The 22,754-nt window shown below is 40.5% G+C and overlaps 1 protein-coding gene across 5 annotated transcripts in view; it reads right to left on the reverse strand.

The window, feature by feature from the left end:
• Window positions 1-477: 477 nt before the first annotated feature.
• TTLL6 (tubulin tyrosine ligase like 6) overlaps window positions 478-22,754 on the reverse strand; it is a 38,192-nt gene continuing 15,915 nt past the window's right edge. For 3 of the 5 annotated variants that reach the window (XM_065910606.1, XM_065910603.1, XM_065910605.1), the window contains 4 exons: window positions 22,166-22,447; window positions 9,516-9,885; window positions 8,756-9,021; window positions 478-1,812 (listed from right to left, as the gene is read on the reverse strand). In XM_065910606.1, the coding sequence (XP_065766678.1) occupies window positions 8,756-9,021; window positions 9,516-9,885; window positions 22,166-22,447 (918 nt within the window). In that variant the 3' untranslated portion in view covers window positions 478-1,812. Of the gene's footprint in view, window positions 1,813-8,755; window positions 9,022-9,515; window positions 9,886-22,165; window positions 22,448-22,754 lie in introns of those variants that run through there. The other 2 variants (XM_065910604.1, XM_065910607.1) reach the window with 2 other exon arrangements.

The raw sequence follows: 22,754 nt of genomic DNA on the forward strand, positions 1-22,754 counted from the left end.
ACAAATACCATATTATTTCACTTATATGTGGACTAAAAAACAAAACAAATGAACAAACAAAACAGAAACAGACTCATAGATACAAAGAACAAACTGGTAACCACCAGAGGGAAGGAAGGTTGGCTAAGTAGGTGAAGGGGATTTAAGAGAAACAAGTTATAAAATAAATAAATCACAGGGATGTAATGTACAGCATAGGGTATATAGTCACTAATATTGTAATACTTTGTTTGGTAACAGATGGTTACTACATTTATGGTGATGATCAATTCATAATGTGTGTAAATGTTGAACCACTATGTTGTATACCTGAAACTGATATAATAGTATATGTCAATTATATTTCAATTAAAAATTTTTTTTGAAGGAAAGGCATTTTGAACCTAAATTTTTATACAAAATTTCATACAAAGGCAAATAAATTATCACTGCAATGTGAAATTTTTTACATTAAAATTTTTAATTAAAAAATCCATTTATCTTTTTCTGTCACCTCAAATATCACCTCTTCTAATGAAGCAGACTTAATCCTCGCAACTAGGTGTGAGGGCATTCCCTTCTCATCCACCGATGCTCTTCTTTAGTGGAACTTAAACCCGATTAGTTATCCGGGGACCCATCTTACCCCACCGCACACTCCATGGGGGCAGGGACTGCCATGAGCATCTTTTGTCCCCCATAAGCATTCAGCAGAAAATTGCTCTGCATAGCTCCATGGCTGAACAAGCGGGAGGCAGGTGGGGCTAGGAAAGCATCCTACTATTAATAGTATTTTGCCTTTGGACAACCCAGAGCCATTACAGCCTCTAGGCAGGATCAGCTACCTAATTTGGTGGGCCCAGTGCAAAAATGAAAATACAAGACTCGTTCACAAATTAATCAGAATTTCGAGATGGTAACAGCATTAAACCAGACGCAAGGCCTTCCTAGTGTACAGCCCTGTGTGACTGCATAGACTGCATGACCATGAAGGTGACCCTGTCGTTAGGTTCAAAAGTGCTAGCACCAAATTGTCCCTTAGGAAGACAAATAATTCTGACTTCACCTTAAGAGACTTCCATTTTATCAGCTCAGGAACCTTGACTGGCTGGGGTTGGTGACTAGGGGGAAAAAGGGAAAGACACAGAGCTTCTAGGAAGTCCCATTTCAGCAAGTCTTACATCTTTTGTCTGGGCCAGACTATGACCTATGGCAGCCTGATAGTGACAGTGGCATCAGAAAAGGCAATTTGAGTTAGGATGTTAGGGAAGGCAGCCGGAAGATACTTGGGCACAGAGCTGCTAGTATAGGAGGAGGTCTGATCTTTACCTGATGAAGCTACAACTGTCCTGATTCCTTTACTCAGGGCTCAGAGTTCTCCATCAAGCCTAGCTCTTGGTCTTTTCTCTGGAGTTGGAGACCAACTGACACTGGCCTGTTGATGCCCTGAGGGCTCCAGACTTCTGGAAACTGGGAGTCCTTCCTTGCAACTCCTCCCTTCAAGTTGCTCTATCCTTGGGAGTATCCTGGATAGCAGTGCCATGTGAGGGACCTGTAAGAATACCACTGGTGGGGCAAATGGGACATGTCCTGGGGCAGCACCCATAACTCCCAGAAGTCATGGTCCTCCAGTACTGTAAGCTATCTGGGGGGCGGGACAAAAGGCAAGGCTGTTAGCCTCAGTAGTGCTAATGGGAGGTAGTCATAAGACCAGGCTCTCTAGATGAGGAAATAAAACTTTCAGTTGCTTCTGCAGGCATCGTAGACACTATAGGAAGAGACAAATCATTTCCTGGGAGTGAGAGGAAGAAATGGCAGAAATCCAGTCTGACTCTGGAAAGAAAAAAAAAAAATTTTTTTTTCTTAGATTTTTCTTTAAAATGGCTTCTAGAATATTTAAGTCAATTAACCCACCATCACCATTCCTATCTTGTGGTGATTCACATTCACAGTAACCAGAAACTCATTTTACCTACAGAACATTCATATTCCTGGATCCTTATCAAAGCCCGAAACATTTGACAAGGATCATTTAAGAGCTGCCAACCCGGCTGGTCCAGAGACAACAAGTGGTGCTTGTTAAAAGCACAAACTTAGCTCTCAGCATCTGTGTGCTCCTGGCCAAGTTACCTGAGTTCTCTAAACCTTGGTTTCCTCATTTGAAAAAAGAGAATAACAGTGGTACTTACCTCAAAGAGTTGCTTTGAGGATTGAGATACTGTGAGCAAAACTTTTAGTACACCCAAAACAAGTGTCCAGTCTGTGTTGGGCTCAACACCATCAGCAGAGTATCATTACCACCATCATCACTGTAGCTACCATTTATCAAGAAGGGTGCCAAGCACCCTGCATTAGCAAGCTTTAAATCATCCCTAAGTCCTACAAAAGGGATTATTTATCCCCTAAAACTCAACTGTTAGCAGATCTGAAGCCCTGACCTCAGTGGTCTCACTGCGAAAGTGGATCCCAAGGAAGGATGATGAGGTTATAGAGATTTAAGCAGAAAAATGGAGGAATTTGTCAGGGCTCCCTTCCTCACACGAGTCAGGATGGGATCTAAGTTCATGGCAGATTGGTAAAGAGGAAGAAATATTGGAACGCACCACTGTGTGAGGTTGGGTAAATCAGTTAATGTCCCCAAACCTTGATTCTCTTCCTCTGCAAATTGAGGATAAGGGAATAATTCTGTCTTGCCAACCTCACAGCATTGACCTGAGGGTTACATGAGAGACAGTAGGTAAACGTGATGTGTGGAAGGTATTGTTATTATAGCTACAGAGAAAGTCCATGATCTGTCATTTGAATATCTGCTCTGCTCTTTCCTTCTCTAATTCAAGCATTATTATACATAAGCCCTATTCTCATACCACATCCTGCTCCATTTGTAAATCAACATGTTGATAGGCATTCTGCTGCATATAATTAGACTTTTGCCAGTTTGCCTTGTATGTGTCAGTTCCTTGCAGTCTGATCAGCTGGGAATTTTGAGAAGCCATTACTTGACCTAAAAGCAGAGGATAAGCTCTGAGATCTGATGACTCCACACAATACCCTGGAAAGCTCTGCTTGACCTTGGCCACCACTGCTTCCTGCAGAAATACCTTCACTAAAGAGCCATTTATCATTCCCTCAGCTCTAACTGAAGACTAACATTAAAAATACCACTGGGGGAAAAATACCACTGGAAAGAAAGAGTGGCTGTAAGAACTTGAGGATTGGGAATCAGAAACATCTGACTCAAACCCTTCACCACTGAAAGCTGTGGAACCTTCTGAATGTTAAACCTTATGCTCTTTGAGCCTCAGTTTTTTCTTTTCTAAACTTCACAATTATGATTGAAATTAAATTATATATATACAAAGAGAGAGAGAGACAGTGCTAGTGCCTATAGAGTACATTACCAAAAAAAAAAGAGTAAATTTTACCATCATTAATCCTCATCAGAAAACATGCCAGTACCTTCAGCCATCATCTACTATGGTACAAAAAGTCCATAATAGCAAGTGACCACATGACAAACTGCTCTTAGAAATCAGAGGCAGTGAAAAGAATCACCCCTAAAGAATCACCTGTTTATTAGATGAGTAAATTTATCTTTACTCATTTAGGAGAAAATATCAAAACCTTCTCTGCCTACAAAATCCCAGAGCTTCTCATGGAGTCCAAACCCAAGCTGCTGCTGCTGCTGCTAAGTCACTTCAGTTGTGTCCGACTCTGTGCGATCCCATAGATGGCAGCCCACCAGGCTCCCCCGTCCCTGGGATTCTCCAGGCAAGAACACTGGAGTGGGTTGCCATTTCCTTCTCCAGCGCATGAAAGTGAAAAGTGAAAGTGAAGTCGCTCAGTCGTGTCCGACTCTTAGCAACTTCATGGACTGTAGCCTACCAGGCTCCTCCATCCATGGAATTTTCCAGGCAAGAGTACTGGAGTGGGCTGCCATTGCCTTCTCCGCAAATCCAAGCTGGACTTTGCTAAAGAATGGCTGGAAGAAGCAGCATCCCATGTCAGAGTTGTTCACCAAGATTCAACTGAGAGAGAAGCTGTCTTTGTTCCCAGACTAGTTACATGAGTGCCAGTGTGTACAGAGATGTGCCAAGAGGTTGTTGTCATTGTTCAGTCACTCAGTCATGTCCCACTCTGCAACCCAATGAACTGCAGCATGCCAGGCTTCCCTGTCCTCACCATCTCCCGGGGCTTGTTCAAACTCATGTCCGCTGAGTTGGTGATGCCATCCAACCACCTCATCCTCTGTTGTCCCCTTCTCCTCCTGCCTTCAATCTTTCCCAGCATCAGGGTCTTTTCAAATGAGTCAGTTCTTCGCACCAGGTGGCCAAAGTATTGGAGCTTCAGCATCAATCCTTCCAGTGAATATTCAGGACTGATTTCCTTCAGGATTAACTGGTTTGACTGCCTTGCAGTCCAAGGGACTTTCAAGAGTCTTCTCCAACACCACAGTTCAAAAGCATCAATTCTTCAGTGCTCAGCCTTCTTTATGGTCCAACTCTCACATCCATACATGACTACTGGGAAAACCATGCCTTTGACTAGACTGACCTTTGTCAGCAAAGTTAATGATTCTGCCTTTTAATACACTGTCTACGTTGGTCATAGCTTTTCTCCCAAGAAGCAAGCATCTTTTAATTTCATGGCTGCAATCACCATCTGCAGTTATTTTGGAGTCCAAGAAAACAACGTCTGTCACTGTTTCCATTGTTTCCCCATCTATTTGCCATGAAGTGATGGGACTGGATGCCATAATCTTAGTTTTCTGAATGTTGAGTTTAAGCCAGCTCTTTCACTCTCCTCTTTCACCTTCATCAAGAGGCTCTTTAGTTCCTCTTCACTTTCTGCCGTAAGAGTGGTGTTATCTGCATATGTGAGGCTATTGATATTTCTCCTGGCAAACTTGATTCCAACTTGTGCTTTATCCAGCCCAGCATTTCGCATAATGTACTTTGCATGTAAGTTAATAAGCAGAGTGACAATATACAACCTTGACATACTCCTTTCCCAATTTTGAACCAGTCCACCATTCCATGTCTGATTCTAACTGTTGCTTCTTGACCTGCATACAGGTTTCTCAGGAGGCAGGTAAGGTGGCCTGGCATTCCCATCTCTTTAAGAATTTCCCACAGTTTGTTGTGATCCACACAAAAACTTTAGCATAGTCAATGAAGCAGAAGTAGATGAAGAAGTAGCCAAGAGCTTAAGGGATGAAGAAAGCAACAGAACCAGCCCTAATCTTGAGGAGTGCCCTGTCTGGGGTTGGAGTAGGAGGATGAAGACCCTGCCTTCAGGGAAACCCCAGTGTGATGGTGCAGACATAGTCTATGTCCTTCGGGAGTCTTTGACTGGGGAGACAAAAAAGTCCAAAACAGGATGCAATGTTATTTTTTCTGCTAAGAGGTCCAGAGCCAAATTCAATGGTCATTTTAGGGAGCACTTAATTCATACCCTTTCAATATAATTATCTTCTCCCTTTCTCAGTGTGGCTTCTGATCATTATAACTTTATTTTAACACTCATATTGCATATAAGGTTTCATGCCCCAGGCTTCCTGGTGGTTCAGTTGGTAAAGAATCTGACTGCAATGCAAGGAGACCCAGGTTTGATCCTTGGGTCAGGAAGATCCCCTGGAGAAGTAAATGGCAACCCACTCTAATATTCTTGCCTGGGAAATCCCATGGACAGAGGGGCCTTGCAGGCTACAGTCCATGGGGTCACAGTAAGTCAGATACAACTTAGCGAATAAACCCCCACCACCACACATCATCCACCTCACTTTAAAAAATATTTATTTATTTACTTGGCTGCATCAGGTCTTAGTTGTGGCACACAGGTGCAGCTGCTCCAAGGCATATGGGATCTGAGTCCCCCTATCAGGGGTTGAACCCATGTCCCCTGCATCACAAGATGGATTCTTAACCACTGGACCACCAGGGATTACCAGGGAAGTCCCCTATCCTTCCCTTTAAAAGTAGGAGCATAAATAACTTAAAATTCTAGAAAATTATGAACCAGAGACAGTGGGGGCGGGTTTGAGCCCCATCAGGACTGAGAAGTTTTGTTCCTAGAACAGGTCCACAGGTCAGGGTGGCCATCACAGGTTCCTCTGCCCAGGCCTGGGTCTACATGTAGGGTAGTCTTCATTTCCACACTAGAGAGATGTCTTCAAAAGGCAAATTCCCAGTGGCCTGTCCCAAATCTCGTGTCAGGATTTTCAGAGGTGTGGCCTTGGAAACTACAGGCTTAACAAGGGCCCCCATACAATTCATATCATCAGGGAAGTTTGGGAAACACTAGGCCAATTTTTTCCTTTGAGGATGGTGAGAGGACCATCAGAACACCTAGTGGAGCTTCTTAAAATGCAGATTCCTGAACCCCTCAGTAGGACCTACTGATTCAGAATTTCCAGGAGCAAGCCTTGGAATACACATTTTTATGAGCACCCAAAGTGATGTGTATGGGTAGATATTCACTCGTCAGCCCTTCTGCAGTGTGAACTACAGGTCACAAGGGGGCCAGGTCAGACTGTCCGGTCAGTCTGTTTTAGGTGGCAGAAGTGAATGAGATGATTAAAATGTATCTCCTTCTATAGGCAGTCAAGCAGTATAAATCCCTAAACCATCAGTTCAGTTCAGTTCAGTTCACTCAGCTGTGTCTGACTCTTTGCAACCCCATGAACTGCAGCACCAGGCCTCCTTGTCCATTGCCAGCTCCCAGAGTTTACTCAAACTCATGGCCATTGAGTTGGTGATGCCATCCAACCATCTCATTCTCTGTTGTCCCCTTCTCCTCCTGCCTTCAATCTTTCCCAGCATCAGAGTCTTTTCCAATGAGTCAGTTCTTTGCATCAGGTGGTCAAAGTATTGGAGTTTCAGTTTCAGCATCAGTCCTTCTAATGAATATTCAGGATTGATTTCCTTTAGGATGGACTGGCTGGATCTCCTTGCAGTCCAAGGGACTCTCAAGAGTCTTCTCCAACACCAGAGTTCAAAAGCGTCAATTCTTTGGCGCTCAGCTTTCTTTATAGTCCAACTCTCACATCCATACATGACTACTGGAAAAAAAGCTTTGACTAGATGGACCTTTGTTGGCAAAGCAACGTCTCTGCTTTTTAATATGCTGTCTAGGTTGGTCATAACTTTTCTCCCAAGGAGCAAGCATCTTTTAATTTCATGGCTGCAGTCATCATCTGCAGTGATTTTTGAGCCCAAGAAAATAAATTCTGTCACTGTTCCCACTGTTTCCCCATCTATTTGCCATGAAGTGATGGGACCAGATGCCATGGTCTTAGTTTTCTGAATGTTGAGTTTTAAGCCAACTTTTTCACTCTCCTCTTTCACTTTCATCAAGAGGCTCTTTAGTTGTTCTTCTCTTTCTGCCATAAGGGTGGTGTCATCTGCATATCTGAGATTATTGATATTTCTCCCAGCAATCTTGATTCCAGCTTGTGCTTCATCCAGACCAGCGATCTCAAGATGTACTCTGTATATAAGTTAAATAAGCAGTGGTGACAATATACAGCCTTGACATACTCCTTTCCCTATTTGGAACCAGTCTGTTGTTCCACATCCAGTTCTAACCCTCCACCATAAGCAATGCTATCTTGTAGAGCTCTAAATTTTTACATATCACCTTCCTTCAGAAGCACTAATGCTCTGACAGAGGACTCCCTTGCCATCTCTCTGGTGCCTTTACACAGTGGAATTAAAGCTTAGGGATCTTTGAATTTTCCTGGTTGTCCAGTAAAGAATCTGCGTGCCAATAGAGGGGACACAGGTTCAATCCCTGGTCCAGGACAAGATTCCACATGTACGTGCGCTGTATCACAACTACTTAGCCTGCACTCTAGAGTCCATGTGCGGCAACTACTGGAGTCCCTGCGCCTAGAGCTGGTGCTCCACAAGAGAAACTACCACAATGAGAAGCCTTCACACTGCAAAGAAAAGTAGCCCCTGCTCACTGCAACTAGAGAAAGGCTATGCACGGTAATGGAAACCCAGTAGAGTCATAAATAAATAAATAACTAAAAGCTTAAGGATCTTTGTTTCCAGATCTTCTCAGGCACCAGTGTCCTGTTGTTCTGTCCCCTTAGTACACGCCTGACAGGGCCAGCTCTCAGGTCAAGTGCCCTGGACCTAAGTAGGCTAGGCTGGCAGAAGACAAAAGGTATGGAGATCAACCTTTTCATGGTTAACATGGTTCTACTTCCAGGGCTGGCAGTAGTGACTGTCTCAATTTCAGCCAGAAGTGGAAAACAAGGCAAAGTGTACTTAAAGCAGCGGGGCCAGATCAGTCATAGTAGAAACATATCAATATATTGCAAGGGGGTCACATTTTGACTGTGGTGAGTCTTTTTTAAAACGTATTTATTTTGGACTGTGCTAGGTTTTTGTTGCTGTGTGCAGGCTATCTTTAGTTGTGGCAAGCAGTGGCTACTCTTCATTTCAGTATGCAGGCTTCTTATTGTGGTGGGTTCTCTTCTTGCAGAACACAGGCTGTAGGCATGGGGCTTCAGTAGTGGTGGACGGGCTTAGTTGCCCCTCAGCATGTGGATCTTCCCGGACCAGGGACTGAACCCATGTCTCCTGCATTGGTAGGTGGATTCTTTACTACTGAGCCAGCAGGGAAGCCCTGAGGTGAGTCTTAACTGTCTACTTACCTGCATGATTTTATGAATCTATCTGCCCACCTACCTACCCAACATTCCAGAAATACATGTAGAGTGCCTGTCAATGCTCTAGACACATGAAGGGAATATAAGTGGGCCTACCTAGTTCCTCTCACATCCTCTTTGGCCAGAGATCAGGCAGTGACTGTATGCTTCCTGATCTTGCATACACAGGTCTTTCAAAGCACCTGTATGGCTTCTGCCAGGCCTTGGGTCCAGTCGGGCTGGAGTGGCAACCACCAGCAGATCTTTCAAGGAAACATCAAGGCCGTGAGAATTCTGTAAGAGGAAGGAGGGCACATCCAGCTGCCTCTTCTCGCCAGAGCTTCGGCTGCAAAAGTAGGACTCCCGGGGCAGGGAGGGGTTTTCTGGAAAGGCAAAGTCATTGGCATCATCAATCTGTGCTGCTGGACTCAGCATAAATTCTTGATGAAAGACACCTCCCACTAGGGTCTCCTGCTTAAAACTGGCTGAAGCTCCTTAATTAGAATCAGCCACTGCGCCATTCTTCTAAACAGTTTCTCTTCCCTTTTTTTTTTTCCAGACTTAACACCCCAAACTTGTACAGGCTCAACTGAATGGGCTTCATCTGAATAAGAACCAGAAAAGATTGAAAAGGGTACTTAGACATAGCATTCTATTTTTATCACCTTTTTTTTTTTTTTTTTTTTTTTTTTGCTTTCCCATTAAGGCTAGAGATTCCCTTAGTACAAAGACTATGTCTCCACTATCAGATTGGGATCTCCCTGAAGGCAGGGGCTTCAGCCCCCCTCAGATGGGGCACTCCCCAAGATTAGGCTGGTTCTGTTGGTTTCTTCATCCCCTATGCTCTTGGCACATCTTCAAACACACTGGCACTCACGTGACTGGTCACTCAGCACCAGCTTTGGGTTGTAGTGAGTTGGGAACAAAGACAGCTTCTCTCTCAGTTGAACCTTGGTAAACAGCTCTGACATGGGATGCTGCTTCTTCAGGCTATTCTTTAGCAAAGTCCAGCTTGGGTTCGGACTCCACGAGAAGCTCTTGGATTTTGTAGGCAGAAAACTGTTTGATACTTTTTCTGGGATGAGGTGCCAAGGCACCTGCTGTGGCTTGCATTTAAAGGAGGCCACCCTGTCCATCTTTGGGCTGCTACACTCAGAGCTGGCTGTCATGGTCACATTCAGCAGACATTCAGGGGTGTCTGAGACCTGGGTGGTAGATTCTGGGAAGGCTTCTACTGAAGTTAGAGGCTGGAAGAGAAAATGGTCCAAAATGAGATTATGAAAAGCCAAGGGCTCCTTCCTATGCCCCTTTTAATTAAAACAAACAGATGAAGAGCTGAATTCATGAGCAACAAGAAAGATTTTGGTCAGAACAGTTTCTAACCATGAATTGGTGAAACACCAAGGCAGAAGATGGTGGGGAATGTCCACAGAGCTTCCTCTGGAGGTCTTTAAATGTGAGAGAGACTTTAAACACTAGAGACTGGTAATCAGAGAAATAGGTATTATTTTACAACTATTAAACTGGCAAAAAATAGAAAGCTGGATATCAGTGTTGGTGGAATGCAAGGGAGCTACAGGGATGCTCATGCACTGCTGATGAGAATGTAGGTTGGTCCAGACACTCTGGTGAACCATCTAGAAAGATAAGTAAGATAAGATTACAATCCGCACACTGCAATGAAGAGTAGCCCTTGCTCACCACTACAGAAAGCCTGCCTGCAGCAACAAAGACCCAGTGCAGTCAAAAATTAATAAATAAGATTATAAATACCTTGTGACCCAGCAATTCAGCTCTTAGCTATAGATGCTAAATAAGTTATAAGATCACTCCTTTTAAAAAAGTATGTACACCAATGTTCCCAGCAACATTATTCACAATAGGCAAAAGATGGATACAGCCCAAATGTCCACCAACAAACGAATGGATAAACAAAATGTGGTATAGGTACAGTGGAATATTATTACCATCCTCAAAAGGAAGGAAATTCTGATATATGCTACAACATAAACGAACTCTGAACAGGTTATGCAAAGTGAAATAAAGTTAAGGTGTTAGTTGCTCAGTCATGTCTGACTCTGCGACCCCATGGACAATAGCCCACCAGGCTCCTCTGTCCATGGGATTCTCCAGACAAGAATACTAGAGTGGGTTGCCATTCCCTTCTCCAGGGGATCTTCCTGACCCAGGCTTCGAAACTGGATATTCTGCATTGCCAGCAGATTCTTTATCATCTGAGCCACCAAAGAAGCTCCAAAGTGAAATAAACCAGACACAAAGTACAATTATTATATGATTCTCTTTATATGAGGTATAAATAAACATTTAGAAATAAGTACATAATTGGGGTTGAGATTTTAAAATCCATCTCTCAGCAATTGATATAAAAAGCAGAAGTCAAATTAGTCTGGATATGGAAAATCTGAGTGACCCTATCTACCAGGGTGATTGAACTGATATATATAACACTATACTCAGCAACTGTAGAATACACATTCAGGTGCCCATGGAATATTTATCAAGGTATTGCTGGGCTGTAAAATAAGACAATAAATTTTAAGACACTGAAATTTTATCAAAGCATTGTACAAACCAAAAAGGAATCAAATTAGAAACTAATAGCTATAAGCCAAAGGACTGGAAAAGGTTAGTTTTCATTCCAATCCCAAAGAAAAGCAATGCCAAAGAATGTTCAAACTACCACATAATTGCACACATCTCACATGCTAGCAAAGTAATGCTCAAAATTCTCCAAGCCAGGCTTTAACAGTATGTTAACAGTGAACTTCCAGATGTTCAAGCTGGATTTAGAAAAGGTAGAAGAACCAGAAATCAAATTGCAAACATCCTTTGGATCATAGAAAAATCAAGAGAATTCCAGAAAAACATCTACTTCTGCTTTATTGACTATGCCAAAACCTTTGACTGTGTGGAGAGATGGGAATACCAGACTACCTGATCTGCCTCCTGAGAAATCTGTATGCAAGTCAAGAAGCAACAGTTAGAATTGGACATGGAACAATGGACTGGTTCCAAATTGGGAAAGGAGTACATGAAGGTTGTATATTGTCACCGTGCTTATTTAACTTACATGCAGAGTACATCATGAGAAACTCGGCTGGATGAGGCACAAACTGGAATCAAGATTGCTGGGAGAAATATCAGTAACCTCAGATATGCAGATGATACCACCCTTATGGCAGAAAGAGAAGAACTAAAGAGCTTCCTGATGAAAGTGAAAGAGGAAAGTGAAAAAGCTGGCTTAAAACAACATTCATAAAGCAGTTATCATTCAATAAAAAATAAATTAATTTTAAAAACTCAACATTCAAAAAACTAAGATCATGGCATCCGGTCCCATCACTTCATGGCAAATAGATGGGGGAACAATGAAAAGTGACAGACTTTCTTTTCTTGGGCTCCAAAATCACTGCAGATGGTGACTGCAGCCATGAAATTAAAAGACGCTTACTCCTTGGAAGGAAAGCTATGACCAACCTAGATAGTGTATTAAAAAGCAGACATTACTTTGCCAAGAAAGGTCCGTCTAGTCAAAGCTATGGTTTTTCCAGTAGTCGTGCATGGATGTGAGAGCTGGACTATAAAGAAAGCTGAGCACTGAAGAATCGATGCTTCTGAACTGTGGTGTTAGGGAAGACTCTAGAGAGTTCCCTGGACTGCAAGGAGATCAAACTAGTCAATCCTACAGGAAATCAGTCTGAATATTCATTGGAAGGACTGATACTGAAGCTGAAACTCCAATACTTTGGCCACCTGATGCAAAGAACTGACTCACTGGACAAGACCCTGATGCTGGGAAAGACTGAGTGGGAGAAGGGGACGATAGAGGATAAGATGGTAAAGATGGCATCACTGACTCAATGGACATGAGTTTGAGCAAACTCCAGGAGTTAGGTGATGGACAGGGAAGCCTGGCATGCTGCAGTCCATGGGGGTCGCAGAGTCGGACATGACTAAGTGACTGAACTAACTGAATAGCAATAAGATATCTAGAAAACTCTTAAATATTAGAAAATTATACAATATACTTCTAGATTACCCATGGAACAAAAATGAAATCACAAGGGAATCAGAAAAATATTCCAAACAATGATAAAAATGCAATGTAACAAAATTTATGATATGAAGATAACCTGGTATTTACAGAGAAATTTATAGTGCTAAACACATATTAGATAGGAAGAAAGGCTTACAGTAAATAACCTAACTTTTCACTTTAAGAAACTAGAAAATAGTGATCGAATTAAACTAAAAGCTAATAGAAAAAAGGGAAATAATAAAGATAGCACTGGGGAAAAAAAGGAAATAATAAAGAAAACACTGGTCTTCCCAGGTGGCTCAGTGGTAAAGAATCCTCCTGTCAAGCAGGAGGTGCAGGTTTAATCCCTGGGTCAGAAAGATCCCCAGGAGAAGGATATGGCAACCCACTCCAATTTTTTGCCTGGGAAATCCCATGGACAGAGGAGCCTGGTGAGTTACAGTCTATGGAGTCACAAAAGAGTCAGACACGACTTAGCAATGAAACAACAAACAACAACACTGGAAAGCAATAGTAACAGAAAATAAACTGCAGAGAAAATTAACAAAGCCTAAAACTGGTTCTTTAATTAATAAAATGGATAAGCTCATACTAAGATCAAAATAAAGAGGAAATACAAATGCTTTTATCATCCATGAAAAAGGAGATATCTTGATGTATCATGCAGACATCAAAGGGATAAGAAAATTTAAAATAAGCAGAAGGGACAGTAGTTTGGTTCTGATTCTAGCTAAGATGAATTAAGCATATTGCATCTGTCTTTCCCATAGGCTATTCCTACAAAACCTGCACAGAATGCATGCATAGAATAGTTATCTGACAATTCTGAAAAGTAAACAGTAGCAAGCAGATGGAGGAAGATTTGAGGAAGATGAGAATTCAAAGCACCAGCAAGTCATCAGTACTGTGCTTAATCGCTCAGTCGTGTCCGATCTTTGAGACCACATGGACTGCAGCCCGCCAGACTCCTCTGTCCATGGGGATTCTCCAGGCAAGAATACTGGAGTGGGTGGCCATGCCCATGCCCTCTTTCATGGGATCTTCCCAATCCAGAGATCAAACCCAGGTCTCCCACATTGCAGGTGGATTCTTTACCGTCTGAGCCACCAGGGAAGTTTACTGTTTTTTCCTTCAGTATGCCCTGACCTGAACTCAAGGCAACTCAAAATTCAAAAGTGGGTACGGGGGAATATTCACTAGTTTGTTGTCTTTTTTTAGATTCTACATATAAGTGATATCATACAGTATTTGTCTTTCTCTGTCTGACTTATTTCATTTAGCATAACGTCCATCAAGTCCATCCATGTTGCTGCAAGTGGCAAAATTTTGTCCTATTTATGGCTAAATAACATTCCTTAGCCAGCTAAGTAATTCCTTAGACAGAGAAAGCTCTAAGAGAACCTTCTAGTTGTGGCTCTTCTTTTCTTTTCTCTACTCTCTTTGCCCCCATGTCCATGATGAAAATCCTGAGGTGGATTTCAGTAATGAATAGAATTCAGTGATTAATAGAATGAGTATACAGAAATTTAATAAGAATATAGAAGAACTGAACAACATCAGCAATCAAATTAATCTAACTGACCCACTGCCCAACAGCAGCAAAATATTCTTTTAAAGTGCACATGAAACATTCTCGAAAAGAAACCATGTTCTGGGTTATAACATAAATTTTAATAAATTTTAAAGAACTGAAATAATATAAAGTGTGTTCTCTGATGATATGGAATTAAATTAGAAAACAATAACAGGAAAATCCCCAAACAACTGAAAGTTAACACATTTCTCAATTGCCAAGACATGAAAGCAACTTAAGTGCCCAGCAACAGAAAAATAGATAAAGATGTGGTATAACCACACACACATACACACACACAGACATACACAAACACACACACAAAAGAATGTTACTTAGCCATAATAAGGACCAAATTTTGCCATTTGCAGCAACATGGATGGACTTGGAGGACATTATGCTAAATGAAATAAGTCAGACAGAGAAAGACAAATACTGTATGATATCTCTTACGTGTAGAATCTAAAAAATACAACAAACTAGCAAATATAAAAGTAAAGAATCAGACTCACATATAGAGAATAAACTAGTGGGTGCCAGTAGGGAGAGGGAAGTGGGGAGGGGTAATATAGGGATAGGGGAGTCAGAGGTACAAACTATTAGGTACAAAATAAACTACAAGGATATATTGTACAACATGGAGAATTGAGACAATATTTTATAATAACAATAAATGGAGTGTAACCTTTAAAAATTGTGAATCACTATATTGTATATCTATAATTTATATAATATTACACAGCAAATATAGTTCAATAAAAAAACACAAAAATAAATAAAATTTTAAAAATTAAAAAAAATCCACATTTCTAAATAACCCAAGGGTCATAAAGACAATCTCAAGTGAAATTAGAAAACATTTTGGACTAAACAAAAATGAAAATAGATCAAAATTCGTGGTATCTAGTTAAAAGTTGTTCTTAGAAAGAAATTTATAGCATGAAGTGTGTATATTAGGAAAGAAGGTCTTATTTAACATCATAAACTTCTCCCTTAAAAAATTAAAAAAACAAAAATAATCCAAAGCAAACAGAACCTAAGTATTGGTGACAAAAATCAATGAAATAAAAAATCAGAAAATAATAGGAAGTTGGAAATAATAATAGAAAATAATTGGAAAATAATAGAAAATAAAAAATTCATGGGAACAAAATTCAGCTCTTTGAAAAGAATAAATTGATAAACTCTTAGTGACACCAAGAAAAAAAAAGTAAAGGAATAAAAAATTATATTATCAGGAATGAAAGAATGTATCACTACAAACTCTGCAGACATTAAAAGGATAATAGGGAACTACTATAAACAATTCTTCACATATAAATCCAACAACTTAGATAAAATTGACCAATATCTTAAAAACCACAAACCACCAAAACTCATTCAAAATAAAATACATAACTATTAAAGAAATTTAATTATAGTTTGGTGGTTTAGTTGCTAGGTCGTGTCTGACTTGCGATCCCTGTAGCCTACCAGGATCCTCAGTCCATGGGATTCTCCAGGCAAGAATACTGGAGTGGGTTGCCATGTCCTTCTCTAGGGGATCTTCCCGACCCAGGAATCGAACCCTGGTCTCCTGCATTGCAGGCAGATGATTTACCAACTGAACTATGAGGGAAATATTCCAAAAAAGAAATCACCAGGTTGAGAGCATTTCACTGGAGAACTCTAACTGAATATTTAAATAAGAAATAATGACAATTCTACACAATCTCTTCTAGAAAACAGAAGAGGAGAAAGCACTTCCCAATTTATTTTATGGAGCTAACAGACAAAAAAGAAACAAAACTATAGACCAACATCTCTGATGAACACAGACAATAAAAACCCTCAACAAAACATTAGCAAATTGAATGCAGCAATCTGTAAAAAGAACAACACGACATGGCAAAAAGGCCTTATATTCCAGGAATATAAGACTGGCTCAAAATAAAAAATTAATCAATGTAATATACCAGATTAACAATGTAAGTAGAAAAACTACATGATTCTATCAACTGGTACCAAAAAAGCACTTGACAAAATTCAATATCCATTCATGATTGAAAACAACACTCAGCAAACTAGGAATAGAAGTGAACTTCTTCAAGCTAGTAAAGAACATTGTCAAAAACTACAAATAATGCCATACTTAATGATAAAAAACTGAATGTTTCCCCTTTAAGATTGGAAACAAGGCAAGGATGTCTACTCTCCCCTCTCCTATTCAACATTGTTCTAGAAATCCCAGACAGGCAATAAGGCAAGAAAAAGAAATAAAAGGCATGAAGATTGAAAATAAAGAAGTAAAACTGTCTTTATTTGAAGATGACATAATTGTTTGATGAAAATCCTCTGGAATCAACAACAACAACAAAATAAAACCTTAAAGAACTTATAAAGCACCTAAGCAATTCAATGAGAAAGGAAGGTCCTTCAGTAAATAGTCTTGTAACTAGATGTGCCTATGGGAATAAAACCCTACTGCCCATCACCTAGCACACTCAAAAGTTAATCTGAGTTGGATTATGGACCTATACACAAAGCTAAAACCATAAAGCTTTTAGAAAAAAACTAGGGAAATATCTCTGACATGGGAGTGCATGAAAACTTCTTAAGCAGGACACAGAAAGCAATAACCATAAAAGAAAAATTCATAAGTTTCATCGAAATTGCTTTTTCACTAATCAAAAAACACTATTAAGAAAAAGAATAGGTAGGTTTCCAGAATATATAAAGAGTTCCTACAACACAACAGCAAAAACATTAAAAAATCCCATTTCTCTGGATATATGCCCAGAGAAAAACATGGCCTGAAAAGATACATGCATTCACTATAGCGCTGCAGTGTTTACAACGGCCAAGACATGAAAACAACTTAAATGTCCATCAACAGAGGAATGGATAAAGAAGATGTGGTGTATATATATTTATATAATGGAATATTATCCAGCCATTACAAAGAATGAAATAAAGCCATTTGCAGCAACATGGATGGACCTAGAGAGTATCATACTGAGTGAAGTAAGTCAGACAAGAAGGAGAGGAGAAATATCATATGACATCCCTTACATGTGGAATCAAAAAAGAAATGATATAAACGAACTTACTTACAAAACAGAAAGAGACTCACAGACTTAGAAAATGAACTCATGGTTGCCAGGGGGAAGGGACAGTTAAGGACTTTGGGAAGGTCATGTACAAACTTCTATATTTAAAATGGATAACCAACAAAGACCTGTTGTACAGCACAGGGAACTGTGCTCAATGTTATGTGCCAGCCTGGATGGGAGGGGTTTGGGGGAGAATGGCTACCATGCATATGTATGGCCGAGTCCCTTCACTTGCTCACCTGAAACTATTACAACATTGTTAACTGGCTACACCCCAATACAAGATGTTTTTGGTGTTAAAAAAAAGTTGCTTTTTTTTTTTTTTTAAATCTGGGACTTCCCTGGTGGTCCAGTGGTTAAGAATCCACCTTGTAATGCAGAGGACATGGGTTCTATTGCTGGTCAGGGAACTAAGATCCCACATGCTGCAATGAGGCTTCCCCATGCCACAACTAAGACCGAATGCAATAAATAGATATTTTTTTCAAAATCCCATCTCTTAAAAAGGAGAAAGGCAAAAACTTGAACAAACTCCTCATAAAGAAACATACATGAATAACCAATAAACACTTGATGAAGTACTTGACATGCTTAATCATCAAATTAAAACCGAAATAAGAAATCACAACGTAGCCATTAGAGTGGTTAAAGTTTAAAAGACAGCACCAAATGGTAGCAAACACAGAGCAATTGGTACCTTCATCCGTTGTTGGCTGAAATGTACAAAAGCTATTATAATCACTTTAAATAAAGGCTTTGGTGTTCTTATAAAGTTATACATAGATCTACCCTTTGACCTAACAATCTTTCTCGTAAGTAGTTATCCAAGAGAAAAGAAAACTACATCCACAAAAAGACTTATACAGGAATGTTCATAAGAGCTTTAATCACAATAGCAATAAAAGAATAAAAACTAGGAACAACCCACATGTCCATCAACAGGAGAATGACGAACACACTGCAGTGTATTTGTATAATGGAACACAATTCAGCAATAAAGAAGAACAAAATACTGATATATCCAACAACATGAATGGATCTCACAGATATAATACTGAATTAAAGGAGTCACACTCAAAATAATATATACTATATTATTCCATTTGCACAAAATTCTAAAATAGGCAAAACTAATTTAAGATGAAAAAGAGAGTCAGGATAGTGGCTGCCTTGGGGAAGGATACAGGAAGCAAAGGTCAATTGCCTGGGAAAGGCCAGAGGGAACTTTGGGGAAATATCAGAAAGTTCTATATCATGATAGGGATATGGATCATGCAGATATATTTATTTGTCAGAATTGTTCAGATAAAATTTATCATTTTAATGCATGTAAAATCAATCTTAAAAAAGAAAAGTAGAGCTCAGTAAGAATAAAAATAGGACATAGAATGAGAAAAATAACCCAATCACATTTACACAAATTTTAAATGCCAGCATTTAAAAAAATCTCTTCTTCTCAAGGAAACATGTGAACAAAAGATGGTGGCTAGGTGAATGGAGATGAGCATAAGAATAAAGTGACGAGTAAATAAAACAGGCAAAGGCTTTGAATGAACCAAGTATAGTACAACATCCTGAACCAATGATTTTGATCAAATCAACATGAAATCCAAAAAAAGAAAAAAAATGAATTTTTGCTAGCTGCCTTGTTTTGTAATTTTATCAGAGTTAAGTAGTACTGCCTTAAGTCTTAGGTTTAAGTACCGCTTTAATTCTTGGGTTAATGCCAAACACACACACACACAAACAAAGTGGGGGTCTTAAGAAGTAGCAGTAACATTAAACCTAACTCCAGTAGCTAATGCTTACTGACTCCTGTGTGCTGAATACCACTCGCAGCATTTTTGTGGATCCTTTCATTTAATCCTCATAGTAATCCATTGGTAGGTACTATGATGAAAATTCCATTTTTTTAGGTGAGGAAACTAAGGCTTAGGGAGACTAGACTGACTAGATGGAAGTCATGTATATAATAAAAGGAGACCTCAAGAACCCAACAGAGGCAGCCAGATTCCCAAAGTATACTCTTACTCTTAATTATTATAGTAAAAAAAAAAAAACCTCATATAATGTAAAATTTATCATCATAACCATTTTTAAGCGTATAGTACAGTAGTGTTAACTATATGCACATTGTTGGGCAACAGATCTCTTGAATCTTTTAATTTGCAAAACTGAAATTCTGGACCCATTAAACATCCCTTTTTCACCCCACCCACCAGCCACTGGCAACCACCACTCTACTTTTTGTTTCTAAGAGCTTGACTACTCTAGATACCTCATATAGGTGGAAGCATGCAGTATTTTGTGTGTGTGTGGCTGGCTAATTTCACTTTGGAGAAATGTCTAGTTAAACCTTTCCCTCCCCACCCCATTTTTTTCTTTCCTTTGGCCAAATCACATGGCTGGCAGGATCTTAATTCCTGACCAGGGACTGAACCTGTGCCCTCTGCAGTGAAAGCATAGAGTCCTAACCACTGGACCACCAGGGAAATCCCAGCCTTTGCCCATTTTTTAATCAGGTTGTTTGGTTTTGTTGTTGTTGTGTGTTGTATGAGTTCTTTATATATTCTGGATATTAATCTCTATCAGATATATAATCTGAAAAGATTTTCTCCCATTCCACCAGTTGTCTTTTTATTTTGTTGATTATTTAAGTCTGATGTAGTCCCACTTATCTATTTGTGGGTTTGCTGCTTGTGCTTTTGGTGTCATATCCAAGAAATCATTGTGAAATCCAAGGTGATAAGGCTCTGAAGCAAACTCTCTTAAAGATGTTTATCAAACTATGCGTTGCAAACCTACCACTAGGTCATGAAATTAATTTAGGGGATTGTAACTGGTATCTTTAAAAGATTGAGTCACTCACTATATGCAGCATGGCTAAGCACTGTTTTAAAAACTTTTCTCTAGTTGTATGTATGTATATTTGATGGACTATGAAATAAAATGAATTACTATTATGGGCTCTGGTTAGAAATTTGAAAAACACTGTACTACTCTATGCTGCACTTAGACCAAGTGAAGGCCCAACAATGCTGAAGATTTTCCAGTAGAGACCACAAAGCTCTTGGTTGGCCTAAGTATAATGAATACAAAAGAACCTGTGTTAGGACTGTCAGTACCACATTTATGTGGCAACTTGGTTTCTACAGAAATAGAAAATCAACTGTCATGTGAAGTTAATATTTTGTGCCAATTTTATTGGTGCTGTTTGTTTTGTTTTTTAATTAATTTTGGCCAGACTGGGTCTTTGGTGCTGAGCACAAGCTTTCTCTAGTTCCAGGGAATGGGTGCTTCTCTTCTTTGTGGTGTGTAGGCTTCTCTTGCTGCAAAGCATGGTCCTAGAGTGCATGGGCTTCAGCAGTTGCAGCTCACAGGCTCTAGAGCAAGAGCTCACAGCTGTGCTGCATAGGCTTAGTTGCCCTGAAGCCTGTGGGATCTTCCTGGAGCAGGGATTGAACCCATGTCCCCTGCTTTGGCAGGTAGATCCTCAACCACTGGACCACCAGGAAGTGCTTTTTTCTTGTTTTGTAGCTATGTAAGAGCTTTAGGTTTCCCTGGTGGCTCAGTGGTAAAGAACCTGCCTGCCAATGCAGGAGACACTGGATCTTCCCTAGGTCGGGAAGATGCTCTGGAGGAGGAAATGGCAACCCGCTCCAGTACTCTTGCCTGGGAAATCCCACGGATAGAGGAGCCTGGTGGGCTACAATGCATGGGGTCAAAAAGATGTGGACACGATTGCAACAACTTAGCATGAAGCAAGAGCTATAGGTGGGCTTCTCTGATGGCTCAGATGATAAAGAATCCACCTACAATGCGAGAGATGTGGGTTCGATCCCTGGGTTGGGAAGATCCCCTGAAGAAGGAAATGGCTACCCACTCCAGTATTCTGGCCTAGAGAATTCCATAGTTCATGGAGTTGCAAAGAGCAGGACACAACGCAACAATTTTCACTTCACTTCAAGAGTTAGAAGTATAAAGGCTTTATATCTGATTTTATGCTTGTATATATTAAAAAAATTTGTTTCAATTGGAATTGAAAGAGGTTTCTTTCCATCAAAGGGTGTCCATACATCAATGGAGTTTGAAACTCCATTGTTTCAAATGGAAGTGTTGTTGAGATGCTATACTGAGTTCAAGAACAACTCCCTAAAATTTATGTACACCCACAACCTCAGAATGTGACCTTACTTGGAAATAGGATCTTTGCAGATCTCAAGTTAAAAATAAGCCCATAGTGGATAAGGGTAAGCCCTAAATCCAATGACTGGTATCCTTATAAAGCCATGTGAAGAAACACAGAGGAGAAGCACAAGGAAGAAATCCATGTGATGACAGAGGCAGAGACTGGACAGCAACCACCAGAATCTAGCAAGAAGCAAGGAAGGATCCTCCCTAGAGAGGGGAGCATGACCCTGTCAACACCTTGTTTTCAGATCTTTAGCTTCTGATCTAAAGAACAGATTTGTGAGAGAAGAGATTTGTGTTTCAAGCCACTAAGTTTATGGTCATTTGTTACAGCAGCCCTACAGAAACTAATACAACAGGTGGTAACCTGCCCAAAAGAGGGCATGCCTCCTTTCTAAAAGCCCTATAGCATAGGTCTAGAATCTTAGCAGGAGTGTCATTGCACAACTTGGACTTCACAAGTGGGGAAATTGAGGCCTGAGAAGGGTAAGCAGCTTACTCAAAGGGCCATAGTAAGTCAGGGGCAGAGAATGGACCAGAAGGCAAGACTCCTGCCACTACCCCACTCCACCCCAGCTCAGTCCTCAGGGGAGGCAGCCTGCTCTACTTACCACAGTGTTGGTGATCGTGTTCACTGCAGAGGTAGACTTGGCTTCCTTCATTTTGGAGATGGGTTTACTGAGCTCTGGCCTGGAGCAGCTGAGAAGGCTTGAATTCCTCAAGTCAGGTACAGAGCTGTAAGGCCTTGAAGATGAAGGCTTACAGGGTGCTGGATCAGCCTCCTCTTTGGGGGCCTCCTGGTCAAGGCTGCTATCTGCTTCATTTTTCTCTGTGTGTCTGACACTTGAGAGCAAGCCAGGTGTGCCGGACACCAATGTCAATGGTTGGAGATACTGGGAAGAAGGAAACCAAACATAGAGCCCATGGGAACCGAGCTCTGTCCACTTCTAGATTATCTGCACCCAAAGGTCGGTGCAAAGGAGATCAGGAGGAGAGGAAAGCAATCTGAATCAGTCTTCTAAGCCGGGGCTCTTAACCTAGGGTTCAAGGACACCCCCTAGAGGGCTCGTGGATGGCTTCACGGGGTCTTTGAACCACTTAAAACTGCAGTTACTTATGGCAAGAGATTCCATAGCTTTTATCAGATTCTCAGAGGGTCTATGACCCTAACAAAAAAAAAAAACAAACAAACACTTCTAA

This window comes from Muntiacus reevesi, chromosome 18, assembly GCF_963930625.1.
Source record: "Muntiacus reevesi chromosome 18, mMunRee1.1, whole genome shotgun sequence".
Lineage (NCBI taxonomy): Eukaryota > Metazoa > Chordata > Mammalia > Artiodactyla > Cervidae > Muntiacus > Muntiacus reevesi.